Source organism: Budorcas taxicolor, chromosome 18, assembly GCF_023091745.1.
Source record: "Budorcas taxicolor isolate Tak-1 chromosome 18, Takin1.1, whole genome shotgun sequence".
In the NCBI taxonomy this organism is placed as follows: Eukaryota; Metazoa; Chordata; class Mammalia; order Artiodactyla; family Bovidae; genus Budorcas; species Budorcas taxicolor.
The window spans coordinates 51,905,930-51,925,384 of record NC_068927.1 but is presented as its reverse complement, the minus strand read 5'-3'; the positions used below and the strand labels follow the sequence as shown (position 1 = coordinate 51,925,384).

Below are 19,455 nucleotides of genomic sequence, written 5' to 3'. Positions count from 1 at the left end.
CTACAATGCCTTTGCAAAAATGCTTCCTCTTCAAGAAGGTATATAAAGAGAGCTTTTGGATAAATACAGGTTTCTGACTTTCAGACCATAATGCTGAACTGAGTAAGAAACTGAAAAATTCTAATGAAAAACCTGATGGCTTCATAGAAAGTTAACAAAAGGACCGAATGCACTGTTTATATTCACAGGACTGAGTGAACATGGTTATAATTTTTGTGGTTTCTATCTGAAAATTTACTGGCTTATCATTTATAATGTTTCCTTAACTTCTTGGACTTCTATATTTGGATCAAATGCTTTTCTATCATATGCATGCTCTTATGCTACTTTTAGAAATCAATCCCAATTGTTGAGTTTCTGGCCAATTACTTGCATCTAATACGTTTGGGTTACTGTGGTAAATTTCTCCACTCCAAGGGTCTAATTGTTTGGCCCTGAGGAAATTTATCTTAAAAGAAAGACTATAGTCATGCTCAGGTCACTGTTGAACTTAGTAGATGAAATCCCCTCACCTGGCCAATTAACAATGCCTGCCCTGGAGGACCTGGTGAGAGTGGGCATGGACTACCTGGAGTACCTCCATGGGAAGGCCTTGTCACTCATCTTCTTGGGATTCCTGCCCTGGAGGGACACCATGCTGTTGTGTGCCATGCTGGATGCCCACCCCAAGATGCAGTGCTGCCAGGAGACCCACATCATCCCCCATGTGCTGGCCATGCACCAGGCCTGGTCCAAGTCTGTCAGGAAGCATTTAACAGGAGGCTTCCTGTGTGCTGTTTTGGATCTGTCTTGAATCCTCTGTCCCTTATTAATTCCTGAATATTCAGGAATTAAGAGGAGTTGGCAAACCGCTCCCGGGGCTGAGGAATACATGCATTTCCTTCGTTAGTTTTTCCATATGGTGATAAGTAACTATTTACGACCCTCTTCCTTTTTATGAACCATACAGTAAAAGTGATTATTTACAACCCTCTGTCTTTGATATGGATTGCCTTATGATAATTTGTAAGTCTGGACTTTTGATTTTTATCTTTGATGAAAATAGCTACCTTGATGCTGGGAGGGATTGGGGGCAGGAGGAGAAGGGGAAGGCAGAGGATGAGATGGCTGGATGGCATCACCGACTCGATGGACGTGAATCTGAGTGACCTCCGGGAGTTAGTGATGGACAGGGAGGCCTGGCGTGCTGCTATTCATGAGGTTGCAAAGAGTCGGACACGACTGAGTGACTGAACTGAACTGAACTGAACTGAAGACTGTATATATACCTACACTATGTTGAATAAAACAACTTTGCTCCATCAGAGCTTGGGTCCCTGTGTCTTTCTCTCTCTCTCTCTCTTTCTTTCTCTCTCTCTTTCTCTCTCTCTCTCTCAGGCTAATTCTTTGGAGCGCAGAAGCCCACTGAGCTCACTTTCTTGCCTGGGCTTCTAAGACCTTCTCGAGAAGGCACACTGTGCCTTCACCCCCTTGAGAGGGCTCCTGGTGCCTACGTGTAGCAGTGCAAGCTCTGTGTCAAGAGCTTTATTGGTTTTCTGCATAAACCAAGGAATCTCAGCCTCTTTCTCTCTCTCTTTCTTATCGTCGACTCCGGACAACCAGGTTCCGGTCCATTAAAGGACCTCAGCACAAGTCCAGCCAGGAGAAGCTGCAGTTGGACGAGGTGGGCATGACTGATGAGGTGCTGGATGTGGCCATGCAGGCCTTCAGCCTGGAGGTGATAGCCAAGCACGGCAAGCCGGTCGGCATCCTCTGCCGCAAATACCCCTCCACACTCAAGTTTTCCGTCTACCTGTTGCACCTCCTCCCTGCCGGTGGTGCAGGACAGTTGGGCCTCCACGTACTCCATGGTCACCTGCCACATCACCATTGCCAGCTTCAACCTCGGCAGCTACCACGACGACCTCACCAAGTGGAGCCAGGCCATGCAGGTGATGTATGCCCTGTGCATGGAGGTGGGCAAGGACACGGGCCTGCCTCTGTACTAACAGCAGGTGGCGCTGCACCCCGGTGCGCCCTCTAGCTCATCCTTGACCTCCTCGCCACCACCTGGAGCGGTACTGACCTGTGTGACAAGGACTTCATCAGCAAGCCCAGCACCATTTCCCAGTCCAAGATCGAGTGATCCACAGCCCAGGTCATCACGCCTGTGGATCTGGACTCTCTCTCCAAGTGGACAGGCCACATCCCTGGAGATGTGTCCCAGGACATGGTCCAGGTCCCCCCTGCTGGCTCAGCTCAGCTATGACCCCTACACAAACCCAACCCCATCATCATCAACAATGCACACCAGGTCTTGAAAGGGGACTGTAATCGACCAGCCATTCTGAAAGGCTGTTTTCAAATGAACAAGAATCACCTTGTTAGGAAAATTAAAATGGAAGTAGTCTTGTTCAGGTTTCAGAAGTAGGGGAGCAAGCCTCTGACCAACTTCTGGCCTTTGCCTGAACCCTGCCTGAACTACATGCCTGCCCACAAGCATACCAATTGTTACCAATAAGTTAGATAAGAAAGGGAGTGAGTCTTGGGAATTTCTTAAGGCCCTGGAGACCTGGCCAGTCCCCCAGCGTCTAAGGAATCTTATGACTTACAAGGTGAAACAAACAGCATTATAAGTTAAAGAAAAACCAGAGATGCACTTTTGCACATCAGTTAGTGGCCTGGGATTATAAGCGGGAGCCCCCAAAGCTGCAATATGAAGTCTCACCTGTGGGTTGGATGCACCACCTGGGACCTTTTCCCAACTGGGACTCCAAATTGCTGTTATTTGGGGCTTCCCAGTGCTGTTCAAGTCTAGATGTAGGTTTTGGCCCAATTTGGTGGTGTAAATCTCTCTCTCTTGTGGTTACATCTCTCTATTATTTCTATTTTTTTGTTTGCTTGTTTAATGACCGTATATTGAAATTGTCACATAACCCACTATTAAATATTGAAATTGTTTAGTGTGTGTGTGTGTAATGAGTGATTTCTCTTGTTAAAAAAATCCTTCAAGACTAAAACAAAAGTAAAACTTTTGGCAAAATACACCTTCTCTCTCCTAGGAAGCTCATGATTTCCAAATCTCTGCAAATGGTTTTGTTGCCAGAAGAGAAGAAACTGCATTCAAGTGGAAATATAACTCTAATCCAAGAATATTGCTTGCTATTCATCGCCAAAACAGGACTGCTAATGGGGAATGTATTTGGATATGTTTGCAAAAGATGAATCCTTGAAAACTTACCTTGAAATACTCTCTCAGGACAATCCAAGGTAAAGAACCAAGAGTTTGGAAATAGTCTGGCTTTTGAAACGTTTGTTGTTCGGTTGTGTCCAACTCTTTCTGACCTCGTGAACTGCAGTACACCACGCTTCTCTGTCCTTCACTTATCTCCCAGAGTTGGCTCAAACTTATGTCCATTGAATCAGTGATGCCATCCAACCATCTCATCCTCTGTCATCCCCTCCTCCTCCCGCCTTCAGTCTTTCCCAGCATCAGGGTCTTTTTGAATGAGTCAGTTCTTCGAATCAGGTAGCCAAAGTATTGGAGCTTTAGCTTCAGCATCAGTCCTTCCAATGAATATTCAGGATTGATTTTGTTTAGGATTGACTGGTTTGATCTCCTTGCTGTCCAAGAGATTCTCAAGAGTCTTCTCCAACACCACAGTTCAAAAACATCAATTCTTTGGCAATCAACCTTCTTTATGGTCCAACTCTCACATCTGTACATAACTACTGGAAAAAGCATAGATTTGACTATATAGACCTTTGTCAGCAAAGTGATGTCTCTGCTTTTTAATACACTGTCTAAGATCATAGCCTTTCTTCCAAAGAGCAAGCGTCTTTTAATTTCATTTCAAACTTAGGTATTTTATATATTCCCCCTTGAGAACTTTTTTTAAAGAAGTGGATTTGCCATGCTCCTTAATTTGCAAGACCGCCTTTGTAGCCTTGTTTGCTGGGACAAGGCTCACTGCCTGTGCCTCCTCTATTGACTCTTACTTTTAAAATCAAAGAATCTAAGAGTTTAATATATGAGGCTCTCTTTGATTCCTCCTTTGTTCTGATCTCGGGTGGCCTCAGCCTCCAATGGCTTGAAGTGGAGCTTCAACAGACTGAGATCCCAGAGACTGAGGACAAGTCGCAGCAGTGAAAGCACCAGATCCTAGCCACTAGACCTGTGGTCAGTGACAAGAGCCCTAGCCCTTCAGGTCTGCAGAAGAGAATTTCCACCAAGATGGAAAGCAGTAAGGCAGGTAGAGCATTTATTCAGAGGAGAAAGCGTAGCACTTGTGGATGGACACATGGGCAGACTCAGAAGCAGAGTCCCTGCGTTGCAACCTCACTTCAGTTCAGTTCAGTTGCTCAGTTGTGTCCGACTCTTTGGGACCCCATGGACCGCAGCACGCCAGGCCTCCCTGTCCATCACCAACTCCCGGAGTTCACTCAGACTCACGTCCATCGAGTCCGTGAAGCCATCCAACCATCTCATCCTCTGTCATCCCCTTCTCCTTCCGCCTTCAATCTTTCCCAGCATTAGGGTCTTTTCCAATGAGTCAGTTATTTGCCTCAGGTGGCCAAAGTATTGAAGTTTCAGCTTCAGCATCAGCCCTTCCAATAATATTCAGGATTCATTTCCTTTAGGATGGACTGGTTGGATCTCCTTGCAGTCCAAGGGACTCTCAGGAGTCTTCTCCAACACCACAGTTCAAAAGCATCAATTCTTCAGCACTCAGCTTTCTTTATAGTCCAACTCTCACATCCACACAGGACTACTGGAAAAACCGTAGCCTTGACTAGATGGACCTTTGTTGGCAAAGTAATGTCTCTGCTTTTTAATATGCTGTCTAGGTTGGCCATAGCTTTTCTTCCAAGGAGCACACTCCCTTTAATCTCATGGCTGCAGTCACCATTTGCAGTGATTTTGGAGCCCTCAAAAATAAAGTCTGTCACTGTTTCCACTGTTTCCCCATTTATTTGCCATGAAGTGATGGGACCAGATGCCATGATCTTAGTTTTCTGAATCTTGCATTTTAAGCCAACTTTCTCACTCTTCTCTTTCACTTTCAAGAGGCTCTTTAGTTCTTCTTTGCTTTTTGCCGTAAAGGTGGTGTCATCTGCATATCTGAGGTTTTTGATATTTCTCCCAGCAATCTTGATTCTAGCTTGTGCTTCATCTAGCCCAGCATTTCTCATGATGTACTCTTCATCTAAGTTAAATAAGCAGGATAACAATATACAGCCTTGACATACTCCTTTCCCTATTTGGAACCAGTCTGTTGTTCCATGTCCAGTTCTAACTGTTGCTTCCTGACCTGCATATAGATTTTTCAAGAGGCAGATCAGGTGGTCTGGTATCCCTATCTCTTGAAGAATTTTCCACAGTTTGTTGTGATCCACACAGTCAAAGGCTTTTGGCAAAACAGAAGTAGATGTTTTTCTGGAACTCTCTAGTTTTTTTCAATGATCCAACGGATGTTGGCAATTTGATCTCTGGTTCCTCTGCCTTTTTAAAATCCAGCTTGTACATCAGAAAGTTCACGGTTCACGTACTGCTGAAGCCTGGCTTGGAGAATTTTGAGCATTACTTTGCTAGCGTGAAGTGAAGTCGTTCAGTCATGTCCGACTCTTTGCGACTCCATTGACTGTCGCCTACCAGGCTCCTCAGGCGACAGTCCGTGGAGTTTTTTAGGCAAGAGTACTGGACTGGGTTGCCATTTCCTTCTCCAGGGGACCTTCCTGACCCAGGGACCGAACCTGGGTCTCCCGCATTGTGGGAAGACGCTTTACCATCTGAGCCACAGGGAAGATGAGTGCAATTGTGTGGGGTGTGAGGGTTGTACCCTCATGGCAGTTTGAATTACTTTCATGGGGCATTTCTTCTGAGTTTTCTTTGGCCAAGCATTTTGTCTTGCCTGGTTCACAGTCCATATTTGCTATATCTCAGGATCCTCCCATATGTGTACACGCATCTCTTAGCCCTGACGGATTCTACTGAAGGAACCTGTGTAACCTGGCCTTAGTTAACAATACTCCCGTTTGACCTCCAAGGAGGCTTTTTGTACATGTGAGGTCAGGGAGGTCTCCCAACTTTGAGAATGAGAAATATGTGGTCTGGGAAGGGCCCAGCCTCCTCCCCTAATTGTCTTGCTATTCTCATCTTGGAGCTTTGGTTCAAAGGGAATAAATCTCCAGTCACTTTACCCTGGGGTTGGGGTGGAGGAAGAGAGGGCATCTGCCTCTTGCCTCAGTTCTACTCAGTTTCAAGAATTTCTAGGGTTCCAGTGGTCAGGACACAGCACTTACACTGCTGAGGACCAGGTTCAATCCCTGGTTACAGAACTAAGTTCCTGCAAACTGCACAACTCAGCAAAATATACAGAAAAATAAATGTATTAAAAAAAAAAAGACAACAGCTTCCTCACAAGGCTGTCCCCTGCCTCCTTTGTTCACCAAATCTCAAAATCCCCAAATAGAAATTATTAGTGTGGCAAAAGGGAGAAAAGGGAATAAATTTCAAAGGACCATCAGTTCAGTTTAGTCGCTCAGTCGTGTCTGACTCTTTGCGACCCCATGAATCGCAGCACACCAGGCCTCCCTGTCTATCACCAACTCCCGGAGTTCACTCAGACTCGCGTCCATCGAGTCAGTGATGCCATCCAGCCATCTCATCCTCTGTCATCCCCGTCTCCTCCTGCCCCCAATCCCTCCCAGCATCAGTCTTTTCCAATGAGTCAACTCTTCACATGAGGTGGCCAAAGTACTGGAGTTTCAGCTTCAGCATCATTCCCTCCAAAGAAATCCCAGGGCTGATCTCCTTCAGAATGGACTGGTTGGATCTCCTTGCAGTCCAACGGACTCTTAGAGTCTTCTCCAACACCACAGTTCAAACGCATCAATTCTTCGGCGCTCAGCCTTCTTCACAGTCCAACTCTCACATCCATACATGACCACAGGAAAAACCATAGCCTTGACTAGACAGACCTTTGTTGGCAAAGTAATGTCTCTGCTTTTCAATATGCAGAATGTGGCTAATATGTACAACCAGGACCAAAAGCAGCCTACTTCTGAGCTAGGATCTAAGGAGTCATGTGATAATGGACTACAAATCTGAACACAGAGAGTGTGTCAGCATGGCAGGGACTTCCCAGGTGGCTCAGGGGTAAAGAATTTGCCTTCCAATGCAGGAAATGTAGGAGACATGGGTTCGATCCCTGCATCGAGAAGAACCCCTGGGGAAGGAAATGACAACCTACTCCAGTATTCTGGCCTGGGAAATTCCATGGACAGAGGAGCCTGGTGGACTACAGTCCATGGGGTCTCAAAGAGTTGGACAGGACTGAGTGACTGAGCAGGCATGAAGGTCAACATGGGGACTACAAGTAACAGTGCAGTATAATAAAATAACTTGTCAGGTCTTTGCCCCTGGTCCTGTAATTTCCCAAGTTATAGGACTGTCTTTGGTGTTCAGGAGTTCCTGGACCCCTTCAGAGTTCATGCCAACATTATGGCCCAGCTTGGGGGCCCCGTCATCCCAACGACCAACCTTGCAATTAGGAGATGAAGCTTTGTCCAGCCTGTCATCTAGGGATGGAAGTAAGGGTAGACATTGAGTTCAATATCATGGCCCGTGATTCAGTCACGCCTGCTGATGTGATAAAACTCAAATGAACAGTTTGAACACCAATGATCCGATGCGCTTGCTTCAGCATGGTTGAGGGTGATATGTCCTGCCTGACTCTATGGGGAGAGGACATGGGAGCTTGCATGTGGAACCTACCCTGTCTTTGACCTAGAACTCTCCCTTTTGCAGCTTCCAAACTGTGGCTCTTGCTATAATAGTAATAATCATAAGCAGAGTATTTTCCTGAGTTCATGAGTTATTCTAGCAATATACCCAATCCGAGGAAGTCATGAGATTCTGAATTTGTAGCAACTGGGTCAGAAATGTGAGTGGAGGGCTTCCCTGGTTGTCCAGTGGTTAGGAATCTTCAAATGCATGGAAACACGGGTTCGATCCCTGGTCTGAGAAGATCCCACATGCCTAGGAACAACTAAGCCCATGTGCCACAACTACTGAAACTCATCCTCTAGAGCTCGTGCTCCCCAACAGTGAGAAACAGGAGCACTGCAGTGAAGAGAAGCCCCCACGTGCTGCAATTAGAAAGCCCGTGCACAGCAACAAAGACCCAGCAGAGCCAAGAATAAATTTTAAAATAAAAATTCACAAACAAACAAACAAACAGGGACTTCCCTGGTCGGCCAGTGGTTAAGATTCTGAGCTCCCAATGCAGGTGGCCCAGGTTCAATCCTGCATCAGGGAACTAGATCCCAAATCCCGCAACTAAGACCCAAGGCAGCCAAATAAATAAAATTTTAAAACAAGCAAATAAGACAATGAAGAATGAGAGTTTCATGGCCTCAGGCACTATTCGTGTCTCTGATCTCTCAGGTCTCCAATACTCCAGGCATGCTGGACCACCCTCCAGAAGGAGGGTACATTATTATATCTGTACCTCCTTGAAAGATGCTTTATGGAGCCTCTGGTAGGACCTAATAAGAAAGAAGAAGTACAGAGTCCTAGGAGCAAGGCCACGCCTCTAGAGCAATAGAAAAACAGCTCCTGGTTTTTCTATTTTTAAACAGGGGAACCTCGCGTGCTGCAGTTCATGGGGTAGCAGAGTGGCACACCACTGAGCAACTGAACAACAATTTTTCCATGGGTCAGAGTTTGGGGGGATGGTTTCTGGATGATTCAAACACATTACATTTATTGTGCACTTTATTTCTAATCTAATGCTGCTGCTGATCTGTAGGAGACATCAGTCTACATGAGCCAGAGCTTGGGGACCCCTGGGCTAGAGGATGATGCAAACCAGGGACATCTGTGACTTGCTTTCAGAATATCTCAAGCACTCGGGTTTTCATTAATTATTTTTTGGCACAGTCAAGCTTGCCATTGGAGGACTCTTTGAATTTTCAAACAGAGCCCAATGCCGCAGAAACCCTGCAGCATCTCAAAATAAAGCAATATTATAACCCAAAGAAAACAGGTGATTTCAAGGGCAGCTGAGCTAGCCTGCATGAGCCACATCCTTCACAGCCCCCACGAGATGCACACACGTGACCTCCTGCTGGCCTATCCTGTTCTGTGACCCTCAGCTCCCTCTGAACACAAGTTCAGGCTCTCAGACTGCACTCACTGACCACAGCCAGACAGCCTTCACAGAAGTCAAATTATCAGAAGGAAATTGCTCTGGATAGGAACCAAAGGAGAAGGAAAACAATGTTATGTCCCAAATTGGTGGCCTTAATGCCTTCCGTGCTTTAGTTGCCAGAGACATGTGGAATCTCCCTAAACCTGTGTCCCCTGCATCAGCAGACAGATTGTTATCCACTGTACCACCAGGGAAGTTAAATACAACCTTCATTATGTTGAAAATTTTTATCAAAAGCTTTTTCTGCATCTCTTGAGATGATCATATGGCTTTTATCCTTATTGACTGATTTGCAGATATTGAAAAACTGTTGCATCTCTGGGATAAATCTCACTTGACCATGATGTAAGATATTTTGAATGTATCATTGGATTCTGTTTGCTACTATTTTGTTGCAGATTTTTGCATCCGTGTGCATCAGTGATATTGACCTGTAACTATCTGTTTTGTGTGTGATGTCTCCTTCTGGTTGTGGTATCAGTATCTGGTTGCTGGCCTCACGGAATGTGTTCAGAAGCATTCCTCCCGCTGCAATTTTTGGGAATAGTTTCAGAAGAATAGGTATTATCTCTTCTCTAAGCGTAGACTTTTGTTTGTTGGAAGTTTTTAAATTTCTGATTCAGGGACTTCCCTGACAGTCCAGTGGTTAGGATTTTCCCTGCCAAGGGCCCAGGTTCAGTCCCTGCAGAGGGAATTAAGATCCTGCAAGCCATGCAGTGCAGCAAAAAATAATAATAAATAAATAACTGATCAATTTCAGTACAGTAAGTTCCTTACATGCAAACAAGTCCCATTCCAAGAGCATATTTATATATCTAATTTGTTCATAATCCCAACAAATTTAGCCCAGGCACCAAACTAACATAATTGGCTAAATAGCACTGGACTGTAATAGGTCTATAATACTTTCCACACAGCTAACAAATAGAAAACAAACACAAAAAATGAAGGAAACATTTTTAATCTTACAGGATAGAGCCTTGAGAAGTGCAGTAGTACAGTACAACAGTGGGCATACAGGGCCTGGCATCAAGTGAAAAAGCAAGGAGAGTTACTATCTTTCTAGTTGGGAGAGAGGATATTCCCAGAGAAGTGAGATGCTGCCAGATGTGAGAGTCTGTGCTCCCGCATCCCAGCCCTGACCCCTCTGTCTGTGCCTCCCCCCATCCCAGCCCTGCTCGTCTTGGCTACTTCTATGTGTTAAGGTGTGCCCCTCAACACACCTTGCTGGGCTGAGCACTTGGAAGGGCAAACTTGGCGCTTTTGTCACTGCTGGATGTAGCTCAGTAAGTGTGGCACTGAGGACAGCACCAGAAGAGGGGCTGCTGCCCACACCCACCCAAACTCCCTGAGTGTTTGATGAAGGTGACTCCCCCATAGATGTCACCTCTATGACCCAGGACATGGTCCAGAGCAACTCCCACCCAGGCATCAGGGGCTACTGGTCATGCTGTGTTTTTTTTTTTTAATACTGACTTTTCTGTATGGTTGCGTCGGGTCTTCATTGCATCATTCAGGATCTTTCATTGCTGCGCACAGACTCTCTAGTTGTGGCACGCAGGCTCCATAGTTGCAGCGCGTGGGTTTAGGTGCTCCTTGGCACGTGGGATCTTAGTTCCCCGACCAAGGATCGAACTCGAGTCCCCTGAGTTGCAAGGCGGATTCTTAACCACTGGACCACCAGGGAAGTCCCCTTGCTGTTCTTGAATAGTAAGCATTCCTTCCCAAATCGCCCCCATCGGAGAGCTGTCTCCCTGGGCATCTCTTCTAAGAATGTGGACTTAGGCAGGAGTTAACAGAAGCAGCCCTACTTCTCTTCGGCAGCTATCTGCAGATACCTGCCCATCTCCTGCAGGTGGCGCTGTGACGCATTTGCATCGCGTCGGGGAACACGGATGAACCCTCGCGGCTCATCTGCTCACATCCACATTCCATTTTCAAACATCTGAAATAGTGCGGCGCAAGAGAAATACGGTGGGAGCCACTTATGTAATTTCAAGTTTTCTAGCAGTCATATTTTTAAATGTAAATAAGAAATGGGTGAATTAGCACAAGAAAAGATGCTCAACATCGTTTATCATTAGGGACTGACTGCAGCCCGTCAGGCTCCTCTGTCCATGGGGATCCTCCAGGCAAGAATCCTGGAGTGGGTTGCCATGCTCTCCTCCAGCGGCCTTTCCTGGGATAGAACCTAGGTCGCCCGCATTGCAGGCAGATTCTTTACTGACTGAGCCACCAGGAAAGCCCAATCATTAGGGAAAGGCAAAGTAAACCCACAATGAGATACCACCTCACACCCACTAGGATGGCTATCGTGAAAAAAAAGAAAGAAAATAACAAGTGTTGGCAAGGGACTTCTCTGGTGGCCCAGTGGTTAAGACTCTGCACTTCCAACACAGGGGGCGTAAGTTTTATCCCTGGTTGGGAACTAAGGTACCACAAGCCTCGGGGCACAGCCAAAAAATAAAGATAATAAAATAACAAAAGAATAATTAAATATTAAAAAAACCCAAGTGTTGGCACGGAGGTAGAAAGTTGGAGCCCCTGTGCACTGGTCGTAGGGATGGGGATCGTGGTCATGGGTGTGTGGGTGCAAATGGCATAACCAACAGCACAGCACTTCTCAATTAACTAAACAGAATCACCCACAGTCCAGCAATCCCACTTCTGAGTATATACCCAAAAGAATTTTTAAGGAAAGACTTCCCTCGTGGTCCAGCGACTAAGGCTCTGCGCTCCCAATGCAGGGAGCCTGGGTTTGAGCCTGGTCAGGGAACTAAATCTCACGTGCCACAGCTAAGATTGGAACAGCCAAATATATATATATATTTAAAAAGAAAGAAAGCAGGGATTTGGACAGATATTTGTACACCCTTGTTCAGAGCAATGCTGTTCACCATCGCCAAAAGGTAGAAATGACCCAAGTGCCCATTGACAAATAAACAAAATGTGGTTGTTCATACAATGAAATATTATTCAGCCTCAAAGAGAAAGGAAACTCTGATACGTGTTGCAACATGGATGAACAAACCAGTCAGGAAAAGATACATACCGTGTGATCCCATTTACATGAGGCTCGTAGAGTAGGCAAATTCATAGAGACACAAAGCAGAAGGGTGGTTGCCAGGAGCTGGGAGAGGGCAGATGAGGAGTTGTAAAACAGGTGCATTTTCAGTTTTGCAAGATGAAAACACATTCACACCACAACATGAATGTATTTCACACTACTGAACGGTAAACTTTAAAATATGGTTAAAATGGGGGCTTCCCTGGTGGCTCAGCGGTTAAGAATCCACCTGCCAGTGCTGGAGACACAGGTTCGGATTCCTGGTCTGGGAAGATCCCATGTGCCCCGGAGCAACTAAGCCCGTGCGCCATAGCTTCTCAGCCTGTGCTCGAGAGCCCAGGAGCCGCAACTGCTGAAGTCTGTGTGCCCTAGAGTCGGTGCTCTGCGTCAAGAGCCGGTGCTCTGTGTCAAGAGCCACCGCAGCAAGTCCGTGCACCACAGCTAGAGAGTAGCCCCTGCTCTCCGCAACTAGAGAAAAGCCCGTGCAACCACAAAGACCCAGCACAGCCAAAAAAAATCCATTTAATTTAAAAATACACACACAGGGCTTCCCTGGTGGCTCAGTGGTAAAGAATCTGCCTGCCAAAGCAGGAGACACGGCTTCGATCCCTCATCTGGGAGGATCCCACATGCTGCAGTCACTCAGCCCGTTCACCACAACTATTCAGCCTGTGCTCCAGAGCCTGGGAACACCAGCTACTGAGCCCACATGCTGAAACTACCGAAGCACACGCGTGAGAGTCCATCCTTCAACACGAGAGAAACCTGTACACCGCAGAGAGGAGCCCCTGCTCGCTGCAACTAGAGAGAAGCCCACGCCATAAGGAAGACCCAGCACAGCCAAAAATAAATAAATAAATATTATTTTAAAAAAATACAAACACAAAAACAACAGCTAGGAGAAAGGCACCCTGACCTCCCCTTTGGTGGTGATTTAGTCACTAAGTTGTGTCTGACCCTTTAAAAATGGGTAAAAGGGTAACTTTTATGTTATGTGTCTTACCACGGTAAAAGAAATTTACAAATAAACAGGTGAAATTAGCTTTAGTCATATTTTATTTATCCCAACATACCCCAAATATTATCATTTCAAAATAGAATTAACTTTTACAATGATTGAAATACTGAATATGCTTTTTATCAAACCCAGCTTGGAAATTCAGCGTGTGTGTTACACTTACAGCAGACCTCAGTTAGAGCTAGCCACTCTCCAAGTGCTTACTAGCCGCCTGTACACATCTCCATCATATTTGCAAAGACACCAGGAGTTTCTCTGCAAACCTCCCACAGCATCTAGAAACACACACACCATTCAGGGACCCACCCCTCAATCTCATCTCAGACACTTTCAGAGAAAGCACTTGCTCAAGGAGCACATGACCGTACCAAATTGGACATCTGCAGGTCAGTTAGACCTGCAAATCCCTCCCTTCCCCTGTCTTCTTACATAAATTTGCGTGTCATTCACATGTCCATTGGAAGCACACTGGCAGGGCCTCAGATAGTCATCTCAAAGTCAGGGGGGCGGTGGTGGCCGGGGACTGGACTGTAGGCTCCCTCCAGTTTCCCTTTCAGCTCTCTGTCCTCCTCCTCTTCCTCGGTGTTCTCCTCTGCCTCCTCTTCCAGGAAGGCCACCAGTTCCTCCCGCAGTGCCCCCATCTCCAGTCCCAGGCTGCACAGCTGGCCCAGCAGCTGGACATCCACTCGGCGGAGGTTCCCCTGGGGTGGGAAGGGGCAGTCATGGGCGTGCCACTCCAGACGGCAAAGGGTTAGTGTGCCTCTGCCTGGAAACCTGGGTGGGAGCAGCTCCCAGCTCAAGTCCCAACACAGATTCTTTGCCTAACCAAACTTTAGTCAGGGTCCTGAACATTTTCCGGGGCCCATCAATTCTTCTTTGTATCAGTCAAATCCAGTTTTCGCAAGAATCCCCCTCCTTGTATGTTTTGGGCTTCCCTGGTGGCTCAGACGGTAAAGAATCTGCTTGCAATGCGGGAGACCCCAGTTCAATTTCTGGGTCGGGAAGATTCCCTGGAGAAGGGAAAGGCAACCCACTCCAGTATTCTTGCCTGGAGAATTCCAGGGACAGAGGAGCCTGGCGGGCTGCGGTCCATGGGGTCGTAAAGAGTTGGATGCGACTAACAGACTAACAACACCCTCTTCCATATCTGATCAGATTCCTCGTCCTCCCCACTCCTCCATCCCCCAGGTAATGGCTGATCACCCTGGCCTGCCTTCGGCAAGAATCCTGCTAGATCAGTTTAGCCAGACTCCCTCCTTACCCCTGAGGTTGACTCTTAGGAATTTTTCTTTTTTTTCCCCCTTTTGGCTGTGCCACTTGGCATGTGGGGTCTTAGTTACCCCACCAGGGATCGAACCCAAATCCCCTGCATTGGAACCTCTCTGAGGCTTAACTACTAGACCTCCAGGGACACCCCAGCCTCTTAAGAATGTTCTATCCCCTGACCCTGCTCCTTGGCTGTCAATTCCCAATTGCCCGTGCTATATTCAAGGTTCAGCCCAATCTCTCTCCTCTACTACAAAATCCCATTACAACGGATCTTTATACCTACAGCCTTGCCATCTTTAGCTGCTGCTGCCGCTGCTGCTAAGTCGGTTCAGTCATATCCAACTCTGTGCGACCCCATAGATGGCAGCCCACTAGGCTCCTCTGTCCCTGGGATTCTCCAGGCAAGAATACTGGAGTGGGTTGCCATTTCCTTCTCCAATGCATGAAAGTGAAAAGTGACGGTGAAGTCGCTCAGTCATGCCTGACTCTTAGCGACCCCATGGATTGCACTCTACCAGGCTCCAATTACTTTTCCTTTAACAGTCCTGGCCTACAGCATGCGGGTGGACCCCTCACTGTGTCCCTGGACTCTGTCAGCCTGCTTCTGTCCTGTCTCCCACTGCCTTGGTCTCTCCATTCACTGTCCCCCGCTTTCTCCACCTCTCTGGTTCTCCCTGTGTCTTGAGTCTTAGTCTCCGTCTCTCTTATTAGGTCTCCCCCTCTTGTTATCCATCTCCATCTCTCTGTCTCTGCTTGGCTGTCTCCCTCTCTGTCTTTCTGTCTGTCTCTGTTTCTCTGCCCCTGCCTTTGACTTTCTCCCTCTCTGTCTTTCAGATTTAATACGAGCCTGCCTTTGGCTCTCCGTCTCTGCTTTCCTTCTCCTGTCTCTCTCTGTCTCTGGCTCTATCACTGTCTCACTCTTCGGGTCGTTCTGTGTCTGTCTGTCTCCATCTCACCCTGTCTGTATCTGTCTCTGCTTCTAGTTCTCCATTCCTGTCTCTCACTTTCTGTCGTTCAGTCTCTGGCACCTTTTATTTTCATTCATCCCCATTCATTTATCCACTCCCCATTCCCCCATCTCTGATTCCTCCGAACCCCTCACTCACCAGCTCCTCCCAGATCCACAGCAGACTCTCCCTGGCACCTCCAGCGCCAGCCTCTGGGGATGCGAGGGTCTGACCCACCTGCTCCGCTGGGGGGACTCCCCTCAGGGCGCGCGGGGGTGGGCCCAGCCCCGGGGGCACCAGTCCAGCCTGCCTCAGCTGCTTCCAGAGCTCCATAGCCTCTGAACTGCGGCAGCCAGCAACAGGAAGTAGCAAGGTCCAGAGTGACCTAGCCCCTGGGTAGCTGGGGGCGGGGGGAGGGGAAAGGGCAGTGGAGGGAGGAGCACCCCCTGGCATCACAAAGTCCGTTCTCCACAGAGAATCAGCAGCTTCGTGTGTGTGTGTGTGTGTGTGTGTGTGTGTGTGTGTTTTAATTGAAGTGTAACATCAGGTCTGCTCACAGGGATCCAACCAACCTCAGCCCCTCTGGCCGGAGGTCAAACTCCACCCCTCCCTGCCTCTTCTCAGATGGACCCCTCACGGGTGAGCGGCTGCCCCGCCTCTTCTTGCCCCGCCCCTCCTGGGTCCCGCCCACTGCTCCTCCCCAACGCCCCCTGCAGCCCTCTCCTCCACTTGCCTCTATCTTCCCCTGCTTTGATCCTTGCCCGTCTTCTCCACTCTGGCCCTTGCAGGGCTTCCCAGAACCTGTGCCTGAAGAGCCAGGAGTGGCTTCCAGGAGAACGATCCCTCAGCCGCAGTTCCTTGGTGTTCAGGCTGCTGGCCCAGGCTGAGCAGCAGTTCTGCCAGCCCTGGACATGTCCGCAGACATTATCACTAGCAATTGAGGCCTCTCCATGAACTGCAGCACACCAGGCTCCTCGGTCCTCTACTACTTCCGGGAGTTTGCTGAAACTCATATCCATTGAGTTGGTGATCAATCCCTGGGTTGGGGAGATACCCTGGAAAAGGGAATGGCAACCCACTCCACTATTCCTGCCTGGAGAATTCCATGGACAGAGAAGCCGGATGGGCTAAAGTCCATGGGGGTCACAAAGAGCTGGACATGGCTGAGCAACTAACATTTCCTAATGCCAGTTACAGAATCTAGGCAGTGACTTACTGTACAAATCTTCAACTTTTCTGTGTATTTTCAAATTGTCCTATTAAAATGTTAGGAAGCTATGATGCTATTGGTCTCTGTCTCTCAGTGGAGACTGTTGATTCCTTTGGGAGAGTTCACTGGTTGAGATTTTCAACCGATGGGAGTTGAGTGAGTGCTCACGACTGGTGGAGAGTGTAACAGAGCTTGACTAAGCCTTTCCCTCCAAAGATGCGGTTCTACTGCTGTAAGCAATGGAAAGTAACTCAAATTCATTTAGGCAGAAACGGGGATCTATCTTTAGGAGCTCTGGGGCAGGCCAAGAGCAGACAGACGTGCTGGATTCAGGCTTTGAATGATGTCTTTGTTGTTGTTCAGCTGCTCAGTCATGTCCAACTCTCTGCGACGCCATGGACTGCAGCACGCCAGGCTTCCCTCTCCTTGACCATCTCCCAGAGTTTGCTCAACTCATGTCCATCAAGTCAGTGATGCCATCCAACCATTTCATCCTCTGTCATCCCCTTCTCCTCCTGCCTTCAATCCTTCCCAGCATCAGGGTCATTTCCAATGAGTCAGTTCTTCGAATCAGGTGGCCAAAGTATTGGAGCTTCAGCCTCAGCATCAGTCCTTCCAGTGAATATTCACGGTAGATTTCCTTTAGGATTGACTGGTTTGATCTCCCTGCTGTTCAAAGGACTCTCGAGTCTTCTGCAGCATCACAGCTTGAAGGTGTCAATTCTTCAGCTCAGCCTTTTTTATTGTGATGATGTCTTTAGCAGCAGTAGTAGTTTAGTCGCTAAGTCGTGTCTGACTCTTGCGACCCCATGGACAGTAGCCTGCCAGGCTCCTCTGTCCTTGGGATTCTCCAGGCAAGAATACTGGAGTGGGACTCTGGTTTTCTCAATCTCTCTGCTCTCTTTGTCTCTTTTGTTGTCTGGTATTATCCATATGGATGTAGGAGAGTTGCTGGAAGTCTCGTCTGTGGTAGATTGTATTATTTTCAAAATATTTTCTTCCCTCCCACTGGTCCTTTCCTTAGGAGAGGATTTTGTTTCCCTCTTCCCCACTGATGAGTTTGGTTGTGCAACTTGTTTTGGCCGTGACTCCTGTTGGCCTTCTTTTTTACCCATAGGTTTCACGGGGTTCCAGGGACTGCTCTCTCCCTTTGACCCTTCAAGGATAAGGGTGTAACGGAGCCTCTCTGTGGCTAGTTTACAGGTGTTTCACCATGCCCTCACTTTGTAAATAGTGCTATTATTAGATGCTCTATTACCTTACTTGTGTGTGACTTACTTTTCTGCTGGGATCCTGACTGACACAGAATTCTATTGGATAGATCTACGACAATTTTTTTTTTTTTTTGAGGGGCTTCCCTGGTGGCTCAGCAGTAAAGAATCTGCCTGGCAATGCAGGAGATATGGGTTCAGTCTCTGGGTGGGGAGGATCCCCTGGAGCAGGGAATGGCAACCCACTCCAGTATGCTTGCCTGGAAAATCCCTTGGACAGAGGAGCCTGGTGGGCTACATGCAGTCCGTGGAGTTGCAACAGAGTGGACACGACTTATCGACTGAACGGCAAAACAACCGCCACCACAATTTATCGGTTGTATCTCATGCTCTGCTGCTGCTGCTGCTACTGCTAAGTCGCTTCAGTCGTGTCTGAATCTGTGCGACCCCATAGCCGGCAGCCCACCAGGCTCCCCCGTCCCTGGGATTCTCCAGGCAAGAACACTGGAGTGGGTTGCCATGTTCTTCTCCAATGCATGAAAGTGAAGTTGCTCAGTCGTGTCTGACTCTTAGCGACCCCATGGACTGCAGCCCACCAGGCTCCTCCATCCATGGGATTTTCTCTTTTACCTTCAATCTTTTCCAGCATCAGGGTCTTTTTCCAATGCATTGGCTCTTCACATCAGGTGGCCAAAGTATTGGAACTTCAGCATCAGTCCTTTCAATGAATGTTCAGGGTTGATTTCCTTTAGGATTGACTGGTTGGATCTCCTTGCTGCCCAAGGGACTCTCAAGAGTCTTCTCCAAAACCACAATTCAAAAGCATTAATTCTTAGGCTCTCAACTTTCTTTATGGTCCAACTCTCACATTTGTACATGACCACTGGGAAAACCATAGCTTTGACTAGACAGACCTTTGTCGGCAAAGTGATGTCTCTACTTTTTAATATGCTGTCTCGGTTTGTCAGGAGAAGGCAATGGCACCCCACTCCAATACTCCTGCCATAGCTTTTCTACCAAAGAGCTAGTGTCTTTTAATTTCATGGCTGCAATCACCATCCATAGTCAGCATCTAAGATCTGTTAGGACTTCCCGGGTGGTCCAGTGGTTAAGAATCCACCTGCCAAGGCAGAGGACACAGGTTTGAGCCCTGGTCTCTGATGATCCCACATGCCTTGGGGCAACTAAGGCCCTGTGCCACAACCACTGAGCATGCACAGTCTAGACCCTGAGCTCCACAACAAGACAAGACACCTCAACAAGCCCGCACACCACGACAGAGGAGCTCCTCGCTTGTCACAACTAGAGAAAGCAAAGCCTGGGTGCAGCAACAAAGACCCACCACAGCCATGAATAAATGAAGAAATAAATAGAATCTTCAAAAAGAAAACATAAATCAGACCATGCATGCCTGTGCAGATGGAATAAAGCACAGTCAATTTCCTGCCCCCTTCTCTGACCCAGTCTCCCACACCTCTGTGCAAGCTGGTCCCAGCTCGGGCCTTTGCACTGGCTGTTACCTCTGCCTGAAACACTTTC

General features: G+C 47.6%; 1 protein-coding gene and 1 pseudogene across 1 annotated transcript; one reads left to right on the top strand and one right to left on the bottom strand.

Annotated features, from left to right (window-relative positions):
- Window positions 1–526: 526 nt before the first annotated feature.
- Window positions 527–2,467, top strand: LOC128063964 (protein-tyrosine sulfotransferase 2-like; annotated as a pseudogene).
- An 11,291-nt stretch (window positions 2,468–13,758) lies between these two features.
- On the bottom strand, window positions 13,759–15,828 carry ERICH4 (glutamate rich 4). Its single transcript, XM_052656997.1, has 2 exons — window positions 15,655–15,828; window positions 13,759–13,980 (listed from the first exon to the last, which is right to left on the bottom strand). The coding sequence occupies exons 1-2, from the start codon at window positions 15,826–15,828 to the stop codon at window positions 13,759–13,761; spliced, it is 396 nt and encodes a 131-aa protein (XP_052512957.1).
- Between the last annotated feature and the right edge of the window lie 3,627 nt (window positions 15,829–19,455).